Consider the following 13,512-nt stretch of genomic DNA (forward strand, 5'->3'; position numbering starts at 1 on the left):
TTTGAGGACAGACTGATCCTGCAGTAGGTAAGGAGGAGTGCATGATCTCTCAATGCTTCCTCCCTTCAGGAAGATGAGGAAAAGAGAATGTATCTGCTTCCATTCATACAATTTTGTGAGTGTTCTCTTCCTCCTCCTCATCAGTACAAGCAATTAGTTTGCTGAGACTGCAAAACAGGACATACCCAGTACCATTTGCTTCCTCTCAGTGTACTCCCTCGGGAATGTTTGTGATACCCACCTTCTTCTGAGCACTTGTGACATCAAGAGCATGACACATCCCTTTGCATTTCCATGACCTACCTGCAGGTTCTCTCCCCACTGAGACTTCCCTTCCAGAAGCGCATCCAGCACTGCACGGCTCGGTTCTCCATTGGCTGCATCATTCCCACTCACAACATAGTACGATGCTCGAACCCGCTTGAAGAACTCTGGATCTGTGTTCTTCCCACTGCAGTGATTGGGGATATAGGCCAAGTCCACGTAGACAGGTGGACCCATAGGCACAGACAAACTGCTCTTAGGACTACTCGAAGCTTTGGGAAAAAGGAAACAAGAGGCTATCAAAACCCTTCTGCAAAGAACAAATACTCAGATTAACACAGAAGGACTTGGATTCCAGAAAGACTTTCTCATTGCAGTGATGAAGTTGAGACTTATTCATGCTCTGCTGTTCAGAGGTGACCTGGGTGCATTTGTGGGCCAGAGCTGTCACAGGTCTTGGGAGGGAAACGGAGTTATGCTATTCTTTGTGGAGGGATTGGAAGGCTTTAAGGTCAGAAGCTTTTTCTGAAGAAGGCAATCAAAAATCTCTCTCATTAACTTTTGCAGAGTTGTCATCCCAATTAATATTTAATCCTAATTTTTATTAATGACCTACATTTACTTAACCCCTCCTGCCATTCTGATGGCTTTTGTATGCTGTCCTAGGGTATTATATTAGTCTTTTGGAAGGTCCATCCTGGCTTCCTTCCATCCCTGTGAATTGCTGCTACTTCTAGGACTCTATTACTCTTTCTTGTCATCCTTTTGTATATGTCAACCTTATCACTGCTCATAATATTTTATGCCTAAGTGGGAAGTCCCGTTCTCTGTTCCACTATGTTTAACCCAGTTCTTTTCCCTGCATTGGACCTACAGAGACAATGCACGTTTCAGGAAGGATTTCTTACCAGGATTTGTTTTGATGCCATTAGCAAGGCTCTTGCCAGGGTTGCTTTGACTACTCCGGGATAACTCATCCTCTGGCATCAGCGCACTACGTGGTTTGAACTTTTCTCCTCCATCTCTTTCCTTTTTGGCAGTGACAGATTTTGGGGATTTGTCCGATGACTGTTTCACAGGAGTGGGCGATCGCTTCCCTTTCACATCTAATTTCCGGGCAGGTGAGGAAGATTTGGCTTTGCTCAAAGGTTTCCTCACACCTTTGTTCTTTTCTTTCATGTCTTTCTTGGAAATTTTATCAGTTCTGCTCATGCTTTGGTCATTTACCAACACATCAGGGTCTACCATACAGACATCAGGGTGAGGAGGGTGGGGATGGGGATCTACCATTGGAACAGGCTGAGGATCATGGCTGGACCTAGAACTGGCATGATGAGCATTCCCCACAGCTTTGTCCACTGGCAGGAAATCAGCATCTTCGTCTGAGTCCATATTGGCATCTGCTGTGATGGACGGACATTCTTCGGTCTCAGGCGGGACATCTGAGTCTGACTGGGAGGTTCCAGAATCGCTCACTGATGTTGGAGGGGTTTCCTCCACTGTGGCACTTTGCATGGGACTGTTCCCAGTGTGCGGTGGTCTCCCCTGCACTGAAGGGTGACCCTCCTCTTCTGAGAGGTCACTGTCTTCAGAAAGCTCATGGGGGCTTGGGTTGATGAATGAGGGAGAGAGTTCTCCCTTTCTCTGCTTGTATTCACATGAGGAAAATTTCTGTCCACAATCAGAACTGCCTCCTAAATGGGGCTCTATGTCATGGGAAGCGTCTCCTGTTTTTTCACCCCTCTGCACATCTGGGAAAAAGGGCTGGAAGCTGTTTTCAGGGGACATCAGAGAGGAAGGACGGCTTTGCCTTTCTGTTTCCTTTTTGCCTGTGCATGGAGAAAAACTGCTGTCAAAATCGGGACATGTTTTTTCATCTTTTGCCTCTGATGCATGGTATGTGCTTTGGAAAACTTGCAGGCCGGTGCTCACCTCTGTTGGACCATTGGCTGTGGTTTCATCGTCATGCTGATGAGCAAATGATGTCAATACATCAGGGAGAGATGTCAGTGTCAACAGCTGTTCTGCAAATGGTGCCTTCTGTTCTGGGTTGCTCCCACAGGGCTGCTGCTCTTGCTCCACAGAGAATGGTGTGCACTCGGAGCCCTGGCACTCTTTTCTGCATGGCAAGGTGTGGTCACCCACGCTACGGGGAAATGGAGAACCATCTTCTTCAGTGAAGACAAAGTCTTTGGTTTCAGCTATATGTGTTTTCACAGCATTATCTGGAACCTGTGGAGACACATCCCAAGGACTCCTGGCACCTGGTTCCACTCCTGCACCTGTGTGTGTAGAAAGCATATGGGAATAGAAACTTTCTGCTGTAGTCAGTATCACAGGAGTGGTGGCTTCAGATGAAGGTTCCTCTGACAGGCTGGAAGAGTCATCTTTCAGCTGCTGCTGAGGCACAGACTCTTTTTCCACACCTTTGGAGAACAACTTGTCTTCTTCGTATGGACTCAGCGGTGAGAATTTAGGAAAGGATGACTCAAGGCTGCTGATTTTCTTAGAAACCTCCAAGTACTCATCTTTGTTTCCCTGGTCTGAGAGCAAAGTACAAGGAGACTCTAAAGAAAGAGAAATATCTCCTAAACAGCTCGCTGAGGTTTGCTTATGTCTGAATATGCTAGCCATTTCACTCTTTCCTAGCAGGGAGCTTTCAAATCCAGGAGAGCTATCCACCCCTCTGCCCTCTACCCTTGGGCCCTGTTCATATACTTCTGTTTGTTTGCTGGAAGCAGATTTCAGGTATATGGCTTCCTCTTGGCACTTGGAGGCCACTGCTGCACTTGGATAATCTGCTACCCAGAAATGGGATTCCTTTGTGGATTTTTCAGCAATTTCTCTCTTTTGTGAAGAATCTTGTCTTACATGGCACATTTCTCGCTCATCTCTGCCCCTGTTTGGCACGTCACTGTAACCAGTAACATATGGCTCCACAACAGCAGCTGATGCAGTTGTCCTACTTCCATATTCCTCTTCCCAGCCTGGAGCAGAGGGAGAAGAGGCAGTGGAGCTGGGTGAAAGGGGCTCCTGACACTTGCTCTGCAGGAAGGGCTCTGACACAGGGAACTTGCTGATGGCTGAGATGCGTGCATAGACGGAGGCTGCAGCTTCAGAAGGGCTGTGCAGTTTAGTCTCCTTTTCAGACTTCTCCTTAGCACCTTTTTCTAGCTCTGAGTCACTTGCACTTTCTTCCCCTCGACCTGCTTTCTCATAGTATGTATCTTTGGGATTTGGGATTTCAGATTTCAGGGACAAAGATACCTGTTCCTGGCTAGATAAAATTATGTTCTCGTCTGAACAACCAGCATCAATATAGGCGGATGATTTCCCTTGATAAAAGATGTCAGTTGTGACTGTGGGAGAGGCAAATGCTGCGCTCATGGATGATGGGTGCAGTGCAGAGTCCAGTTCTGGTGAAGCAGAAGATACATTCAGTTTTTCCTGTTCTTCTGATGTCCTAGGCTTCCCTGTTTCAGACAAGGGCAAATATCTTTCTGGGATGTCTTTATAGTCAAACACTGAATCTGATTTATCTTTAGGGGATGCTGGAGATGACAGTTCCTTCTCAGCAGAGGTATAAAGGCAGGATTCTTCTTCCTTTGCAGAAACATGAAAATTTTGAGCTTTTTGAGAGTTCAGTGCTGTCAGTGGCACCTTGTCAGTGTGACCTGGGCTGTCTGCACCCATGGCTGTGAAGGGGGAAGGTCCCACTCCAGACACAATTATCTTCTCATAGATGTCAGCATACTTGAAACTTCTTTCATCAGGGTAAGGAGTTGGTTCTCTTTCTTCTTGCTCTTGTCTTGTGGAAGTGTTATCGCCTCTGTGTGTGCAGACTCCTTCCTCATAGGAGTAAGGCTCAGGGCAGCTTGGCGTGTAGGTCTCTGGAGGATACACCTCTCGGATGGTAGCACCCCCAGATTCAGCACAGGCCACAGCATCACTGCTTTTGTGACATGGGCCATGTCCTGGAGGGGAGTGTGCACACTGCCCTGATACCTCAGCACTCTCTTCTGTGGACTTGGCGATATATTCTTCTGATCTTGTAGATTGCAAGAGAGTAGATGCTGCTGCTGTCTGCTCTTTTCTTCCCGCAGAGTCATATGGGCCCTCAGTGGATTTGCAGTCATCCTCTGGCCTGCTGTGTGACTTGTATTTGCAACCTATTTCCTGATGCAAATCACTGATGTCTGATTTCTTCTCAGCCGGCTTCGATGGGACATCCTCCCACAGAGGTGGCTTGCACTGATCTAACTTGCAAGGTCTCTCTGCTCCTGGTGATGCCTCCATCTCCTTTCCTGCAGCAGACAGGGGAGATGTTGTCAGAACTTGGTCTAGTGACTTTGCATAGATATCTAGGACAGCTTTCTCATCATCTAAGTAGGAGCAATCTTGTTTAGAGGTCAACAATTCTTGCTTTTTTTTGTTTCCAGTTAAAGCTTTAGCCTGATTTTCCTCACCGGAGACATACTGAGGAGACAGAGGAGAACCTTCCCTTTGTTTTCTTTCTGTGACAGTGATGTCAGCAGGAACCACATCCACTTTTGTTGTTTCTGACATAGGTTCGTCACTGTTCTTCATGTCTTTGTAATCAAATGAGTCCATCTTTAAACATTCTGTTTCTGCTTGCAGTAGTATGGGTTTGTCTTCAGCATGGTGGAGCTCCTCATCCTCCTCACTGAGTAAGTGCCCTCCTCTCCCAACATCTCTCCCTTCCTGAAGATACCCAAATGCAGAACCCCATGCTTCCCTTTCTGCTCCTCTCCAGGTATGGCTGCCAGGCACTGCAGGAGATAGGTTCTCCTCCTTTCCCATTTTAGGAAGGGATTTGTTTTCAAATTCTGGTACCTCATCCAAGAATGTGCTCTCCCTCTCTTTGTCATATCTCTGCCGCCTTCCCTGAACAGGGACATCTCCTACCTCTTCTGGAAACCACACTTTCTTCTCATAATTTAAATCTTTCATGCAAAAGTTTTCCATTTCTTGAGATTTTTTTTCTTGAGCTTCCTTGAACCTGCAAGATTTTGTATCTTCAGTAGAAATGTGTGAAGATGTTTTACCCTCAGTTGGGCTAGCTTCTGTAAAATGTAAGTCATTTGCATCTGGAGATACTTCCTGAGAGTCCAAGCCTGCAGTTCCGCCCCTCAACAGTCCCTTTTCTGAGGAAGAAAATAAACTGCTGTCATCTGGAGACATTTCTTCCACTGAAGAATCTCTGGGTGACGTGTCTTTAACTGAAATACTTTCTGTGCAACTAAAAGATTTTGATGCTTCTTTCTGTTCTTTGGTGGAAATTTCCAGTGATTTCTCATAGGTAGCTGGGCTCTGGTCTGTGAAACCCATGGATTTCACAGCTTCTGATGGGAATTTGTCAGTGCAGTTGGACACAGCTTTTTCTTTTGCAGATATGTCTTCAGTGAAACTAAGAGCTTTGATGTCTTCTGAAGAAATTCCTTTAACAAAAACATCTGAAGAAATTTTCCTGCTGGAACTCTCAGTGGGACAAATGGATTTGGTCTCTTCTGGGGAAATGTCTTCAATGGAAACATACGAAGTTTTCTCTTCTTCTGAGGTGTCTCCTGTGAAATGCAGTAGTTTTTCTTCTTCAGTAGTAACTCCCTTAGAAACATCCAAGGATTTTTCTTTACCAATCCTTTCTTCTGTAAAAGAAGGTGATTTGGTGCCATCTGGTGAAAATTGCAAAGATTTGACATTTTTAGATTTGCTTTGGCTTGTGAACTGTGGAAGATGCCCATTTTCTAGAGAAGTTTCCGTGATTGCAAATGACCCAAAGGACAAGTGTTTTGAAGGTCCCGTTAAGCATTCTGTCGCGGTTTTAGTTCCTCGCTCTTTTTCTGGTTCTGTGCTGGGATGGGGCATCTCAGGACACTCCTCGTCCTCCCCAATCACCACCGTGTCCTGCTTGTGGTAAGAGAGCCAGGGCAGCTCCTCCCTCCTCACCGGTTCTTCTTGTATTTCCTCCTCAGGAGATGCTGGAACATCACTGCTCAAGACCAGTTCATGCTGCACAGGTCCAGGCACTTCTTTTTCACGTCTGGATTTAGCCACAGATGCCTCGTCTTCTCTGAGAGGCTCGCCCTTGGCTCCCTTCACCACTACAGAAGTTTGGCCTTCCAGTGTTTTGGCGGCAGCATCTGTTTGTTTTTCAAATAAATCTGAATCTACTGTTTCCAGCTTTTCCTCCACTGGAGACTGGTGGAAGGGTGTGTGGCCTGCACTGGTGGGGCCAGATGGGGTGGGAGAGGCCATTTTGACTGTGCTGTCGTCGGGACTCATGCATCGTTCTTCAGCCTCTGCAGAGTCAGCCTGGGAAAATGGTGCTTCTTCAGTGGATAAAGGCATCATTTCCGTGGGAACACTGATTATCACATTATCACGGCATCCCTGAGGAGCAAACATGGGGGCACGGTAATGTCCTCTGAGTTTCTCAGGCATCTCAACATTTGGAGTCCCATCTTCTTCATCTTCTTCATCTTCTGCCTCTTCATGAAGATCCTTTTTTTGAGCTTCCAGTTTCCTATCTCCTTCTGCTAATGCATGGAAATCTTCAGGGGGTGGAGATTTAAAGCATTTGTCTTCCTCCAAGGATGATGTGGGAGAAATTGTGCCAGCAGAGGGAACGTAGTCAAGACCTTGGGTCGCTTCAGTCCGAGAGGAAGGCATGCTGTTTCCTGTGTCCAGAAGTAAAGAGCTTTTCCCGGTCTCTTCTGTTTGTGGTGCTGTTATGGATGCAACAGATTGATCTTCTGCTACTGATGTTGCAAAAGATGAAAGCTTGTCACATTCGGTAATGGAAGTAGCAGAAGATATGTGTTCCTCCTCAGCTAGAGGCGCTGCCACAATGTTTGTAGGATACACCAGGATTTCAGATTCCTGGCCAGCATAGCCCTTGGCTGAAAGGTCAGCAGGAGGCATGGTCTGTATTCCATGTACTGCTTCAAAAGAGCCGGGCTGGTCAGGAACAGAAATGTTATACGCATTGACATCATACTTCAAGTGTGGAATTCTCTCTTCCTGTTCATCATGTATTTCTTCATCAGAAATGGTCTGCTCTGTTTCTGAGTAGCCGGGGATAGTTTCATCTTGGATATAGGAAACATGTTCRGCATGTGGTACTGGCAGGCTACTCAGATATGATTCTTCCTTTGTTGTGTCCTTTCCAAGTAACTTGGTTTTCTCATCCATGAAACTAAATTCTCTTTCCTTCTCTGTAAGGGTAAACAGTTTGTCCTCCCTGTCATCCTGATTCAGCCCATAAAAGTCTCTATTCTTTTCCACCTTCTCCTCTGCTTTCATGTCCTGTTCTTCCTTTTCTTCTAGTTCTGCCTTTTCTATCACATCTTCTCTCTTTTCCTTCTCATCCTCTTCCTGTGTCTCTGTCCCCTCAATATACTTTCCACAAGTTTTTGCTTCCCTCTGTTTTCTGTCGGAAGAGATTTTCTCCCCTTCCTCTTTTTCATCCTCTCTGAACACTGGTGACTGAGCACCCATTGCCAAGAGGTCCATATGTGATGGCAGGTGCTCTTTGTCAGAAAACACCTGAATGTCCTTGCCCTGCTCAGCTTTTCCCTCCCAGTACCTCAGGTCATGGTTTTCATCTGTTGTTTTCCTTTCATCCTCTATTTTTTCAGCATGATGTCCCCTCAGTTCCAGCTGATGGACTGCTATTCCCTCTGCTGATGATTCTTTTTCCATATCAGTAGCAGTTATTCCCTGATCAGGAGTCTTTCTTTTTAAAATCACATCCACTTCAAGGCAACTCTGATCAGTCATATCAACAGAGTCTTTTATCTCAGCCTCAGGTGCTCTCATAATCTTATCTCTAACCTCCGTATCAGACAGTTCTTGAGTCAACTGCAAGGCTCCTTTCTCCTCATGCTTCAGTTCTTCAAAGTCCTTTGTAAGATCTTCTGGTGAAGAGAGGACTAACTGCTGTTCTACTGTGGAAGTCTCTCCTGGATCCCCTTGAACAGGTGCCTTCTCCATTGGTACTGTCTTCAGGTCAGCCGGAACCTTTTCAGGTTCCTTTTCAGGTTTTACTTTGACCTTCTCAGTTTTGAGTCTGCCTGGAAGTTTTGCCTTGTACAATGTTTTTCTTACTTCTGGGGTAAATGGTTTCAAGTCTGGTTTAGAAGGTTTTTTGGGCTCTGGTTTGTTTTCTTTCTTTTTATCATCTTTCTTTGAATCTTTTTTCTCATCTTTCTTTCCATCATCTTTTTTTAAGTCCTTTTTCTCTTTCTTAATCTCTTTCTTTTCTTTGTCTTTCTTCTCCTCTAATTTGGATACTTTCTCTTTGAGATGCTTTTTTCCAGCCTTGTCTTTTGCCAATTTTCTTTTCTCAGCTTTCAGAGCATCACTTGTTTCTGTCTTTATCTTTTCATGTTTAATAGGTTTCTCAGGAACTTTTTCTGTGTGTTCTTTAACCTTTTTCTCAATTTTAGCATCCTTTACAACTTCTGGTTTTACTTCCTTAATCCCCTCCTCAACTGCTTCTTCTTTCTTGATTTGCTTTGTCACAGATGGCTTGGGGGAAGACTTAAGACTCTCTTTACTGTCAGTTCTTTGTTTAATTTTGGTCTGCTTCAGCACAGGTGGAGGTATTCCAGAAGTGATATCTTTCTGAGTAGCCACTGGGTACCTCAGAAAATCCAGGTGCTTGAGTTTCTCAAGACCTTCCAGTATCTTATTTTGAGGAGCATTTCCAGGAAACAAAACCCTTACAATTTTCTCTGTTGGGCTGGCTGGAAGCCATACCACTAGGGCTGTGATGGATGTGAGATAGGGAACAGAAATTTCACCTTCTTTCCCACTTGCAAGAATGATGCCAGTCTTTGCTTTACTGTTACCAGCCCATTTCTGCATTAGAAACTGCATTTCTTTACTGTCCTTGACAGGGTTCAGTATATACATGTCCAGCTTACCCACCCCCATTTTGTGGAAGAGCGTGATGGGCTCGATGGTGCTGCTCACCACCCTGTAGAGAGGCTCTGATTTAATGCCCAGTCTGTTGAGATACTGCAGCGTCAGACACGCTTCTTCGATGCTCCTCTTTACTTTCATGGATGCTTCAGGCATCTTCAGCTTTTCAGGAACATTAAAAAAAACCACCCCTAGCTCAGGAGAAATGAGGTTCTTCATCCAGTCACTGTAGTTAGTAGAGCCCTGGGATTGTTCCTCCTCTTGCTCAGCAACTTTCCTCTGCAGCAGCCCATTGATACCGGGCAAGTTGTCTGCACCAATGTGAGTGAGCAGGATTGAGTCAATCCTATCCAGGTGCCTTACCAGCTTCCAGAAGCAGGATTTCCTCTCAGAGCCACCATCCACAAGGATGTTAAACCCATTGACAGCAAAGAGCGCAGAGTCACCTCTTCCCCCAGGGAATATGTAGCAGCAGGGCTTAGAAAGCTTCAGAAAACCCCCTGAGGTGGGTGGTTCCAGCAGATCAAATGGAGACGGCACATCAACTGTCTCAGAGACATATTCTGCAAACTCAGACACCCCATCCATTTCTGGCAGAACTGGATCAGGATTCAGTTTCAGATTAATAATGTCCTGAAATTGAGGATGTCCAAGGTTGCTCCAGGCTCCTTCTTCTGGGCACGACACAGTAAGGGAGGCTTTGGTATCGGAATCAATGTTGCTGAGGATCTGGGTGACCTAATGAGATAGCACATACAAATAAAGGTCAGATAGGGCTCTAAGACCTACACAACACTTTAAAAAAAAAGCAAGCTAATTAATGCAGAAATGAAGTGCCATGCTCATGAAGACGCCATGAGCACTTTACTGACAGCAAACACTAGAGGTTGATTAAATAGTTCAAAAGCCCATGGAAAATCAATGCATAGAGCCATGGTCTCTTGAAATTCTTAATGTTGATGGGCTATTATGGTTTCTGATTGCCGGCAGTGTATTGTGACAAGATCTCAGGCCAGAAAATAAAATGAGGAACCATTGTGTCCTATTTCCTTACTTTTTCCTGTTTAATTTGGGATATAATTCCCTGACTTGGGCTAGGGAAAAGTAGCAGGTTGGGGGGACTTTTTTGTGATTTGTGAATTCTAACCCTGAGAAAACTTTTTTGGTGCTAAGCATCATTCTCTGAACTTAGCCTTGCTCACTGGCTAGTCAACCATGACAGAGAACTTTGTGCAGTTCTAGTGCTACAGGACTTTCCTTTTTGTTTATATTGATTTTCTTTCCTGAGACCAGTTTTGAAAGTCATGACTCCATCTTTTCCACACTTACAGGGTTGGGGATCTGCTGTGTGGTTAATAAGTACAATAAGATCCATATTATTTCCAAGGCTCCTTACAGCTATGCTGAATATAAGAAATACTACCCCTCAGCATCCTAAGTATCCAAAATGAGATTTGCATACTTCTTTACACTGTATTCTTTCACTTAGCCCTTAACTGACTAGTTTCTATCCATTTAAATGGATACCAGAGATAAATCAAAACATTCAGCTTTAAATAAAGGCAAGCATATTTGCTGCTGTAACTACAGCAATAATAAAACCAGTTGTTGAAGTATCCTCCAGCCATTCCTGCAGCAACTATTCAATCAAATGGAGGTATTCTAAACATAATAATCTCATAAACATTGAGAATTAGAGCTTCTCAAAAAGTGAAGTAGCATATCTATGCTGGCAGCAAGTGCCAACAATATAAAGTCTCTTAGAAAAGCTATCATACATCTAGCTGAGATAATCAGCATTGGAGCAGAGGTTCAGAGCTACCCTGTAAGGTTTTCCAAGCCTCACTGGATAAATCTCCGAACAAGTTTGCCTAAATTCAGTGCTTACTCTGCTCTGTGCATGATGTTGGACTACAGACCTCTCACTTGCCCTTCCAAACTGAATGATGCAACAATTCCGTAATTAAATGCGACACTCATAGTTATGTAATCATCATTCAGTTAGTTAATCAGAATTTATTCAGCCTCTCATCATCTAATGAACATTCTGAAGCTCGTGAACTTGCTTGGTGGACTGACTATGACATGAAGAGAAATACCTACATTTACTAGAGCGGAGTGGCCTCTCTTGGCTGTTTTTGGAAGCTCCSCACAATTATGTTAAGACCTGCTTTAAGAAATGTTGCCCACTGCAAGCCAGTCTGGAAGGTTATTTCAATCTGAACACTTAAAGGAATCACCCATGCCTGCTCTTGGAAAACTTACGCCAAAAAGTTAAAGCAAAATTCCCAATACAATAACACAAATTATTTATGGCATGCAATTTTTGGCTGGATTTCAAATCCATCTGTCTGCAAATCTGCCACTTGAAGCTGCATTGCTGTACCATGCATTCTGAACAGCAGGGGATGTGCTCAATTACAGCTTGCACTCACCTCTGGGTCTGAAAGTATCTCGACAAACTTCTGGTAAGTGAAGGTCCCTGTCTGCAGGACCAAATCTCCTTCCTGGTCTGAGCTCTGACCACAGAGGATCAGTAGTTTGTAGGCTGATGAATCACACAAAAGTGAGCGGACCTATTACCATGAGACAGAGAGCTGCAGTTAGAAGTTTCCTGTACTCCACACTGGCACCCAGAATCCCAATCCTATGGATATGCTATTCACAAATATCCAAACCCTAGGTTTTCTACATACAAGAAAGTTGCCTCTTGCTGAAGAGGGAAGGCACTGTTACCATCTGCCCGACAGACAGTATTTCACGTTACTGTCTGTATTTCACTTCAGAGTTACTCTGTGTATCTTGCTTACTGGCAAGACCACAACACCTGGCCATGTCACCACACCTTGCAGCAGACTGGCAGCAGGTTTGCACTCTCCAGAAGGTGCAAAGTGTGATGATCATGACATCCATGTCAAGCAAGGGCATGAGAGCTGATGTGGAGAGAACATCTTGTCCTTACCTCAGACACGATGCTGTCCACATTAGGATTTACCAGGATCACCGTATCCAGAGTCTCACTCCGGTGATGGAGAATTCTTTGGCCTGGGAAAAGGGATTAGATATGATGAGAGACGCTGATGAGACAGCATCCAACTACTGATGTTTTAGCCTAGAAAATTCCACTTCAGCATAGGTTTGATTGCCAGAATTCAATTTGCATTCAAGACCCAGTTTGATACCCAAGTCTCATAGAACAAAGTAAACTCTTTTAAACCAGAAGGAAAGAAATCCTTCTTCTGGATCAGCACACTCAGTTCCAACATATTCCGAAATCCATAGAGCCAGGCACTTTGAGCTGCCTGCCTGTGCCAGGTGGCTGTGTCTATAAACACTGGCACAGACATAAATTATCCCCTTGCAGACAGAAGTGCCTTGCCTCATTGCAGCTACCATGGAGAGGTGTGTCTGTCATTGTCTAAACCCTAGCCACAGCAGGGTCAGGTGAGCCAGTCAGTGGGTGCAAACTCAGCTTTCACTACAGTGGTGCAGCACTGGGAACAAATCTCCAATTATTTGTAACAGTTTTTTTCTTTAACAAAGTGTTTTTCTTTAATCCAAATGCGCACTCCTAAACTGCTGTTATGGGAAGTACCTAGACAACAAGAATTCTTGTTCTCCTGTCTCCCTTCTGTCAGAGGCACAAATAGGAACCAAGACAGGACTCTGCTCACTCTCTATTTTTAGGGGAAAAAGGAGAAGCCAAAGAGCAAGCAAGGTCCTGGGAGGCAAAAAAATCAGTTTGTGTGCTCACCTTAGCATGGACATTGTTTAGATATTTGGCAAAATGCTGCCATAATTCCTGGGCTCCAATAATTCATTAGAAAAAACGGTAATGAGTGTCTGCCACACTGACAGCCAGGACCAGAGCCACTGCTGTGTGCCCACATCAGACAGCTTTGGGGTGCAGGATAACATACGGGACCTTCCTGCAGCACTTCCCTGGACACTGCAGGCAGCACAGAACCCTTTTTGATTACGATCTTTGCAAATACCTGTGGACATTACATCCACTCAACAAGCCAGGCACTTAGAACTTAATTGTTGGAATGTATAATTTATGGGGTTTAAGTTTTTCATAGGTTTTAATCCCTCATATAAATCGGGGGTCCATAGATCTTCACTGAAAAAATGAACACCTATTTTTACTTCTTATCTTTCAGACAACTGTTGCTCTCTGACAATGTCATACTTTCCATGCTCCACAACCTCCCATTGGCTCTTTCGATGCAGATCTCAGTCCTTCTAAAATAGCTCTATCAATCTGGACAAGGAAGGAAGAAAGGAAGGAAGGAAGGAAGG

The 13,512-nt window shown here is 44.6% G+C and overlaps 1 protein-coding gene across 2 annotated transcripts in view; it reads right to left on the minus strand.

The window, feature by feature from the left end:
- MAP1A (microtubule associated protein 1A) overlaps positions 1 to 13,512 on the minus strand; it is a 51,036-nt gene that overhangs the window by 3,043 nt on the left and 34,481 nt on the right. For both annotated transcript variants that reach the window (XM_057385466.1, XM_057385467.1), the window contains 4 exons: positions 12,173 to 12,255; positions 11,646 to 11,786; positions 1,173 to 9,948; positions 304 to 536 (listed from right to left, as the gene is read on the minus strand). In XM_057385466.1, the coding sequence (XP_057241449.1) occupies positions 304 to 536; positions 1,173 to 9,948; positions 11,646 to 11,786; positions 12,173 to 12,255 (9,233 nt within the window). The remainder of the gene's footprint in view (positions 1 to 303; positions 537 to 1,172; positions 9,949 to 11,645; positions 11,787 to 12,172; positions 12,256 to 13,512) is intronic.

Source organism: Malurus melanocephalus, unplaced genomic scaffold (genome assembly GCF_030028575.1).
Source record: "Malurus melanocephalus ecotype Western Australia unplaced genomic scaffold, MMel_1.1 scaffold_828, whole genome shotgun sequence".
NCBI lineage: Eukaryota > Metazoa > Chordata > Aves > Passeriformes > Maluridae > Malurus > Malurus melanocephalus.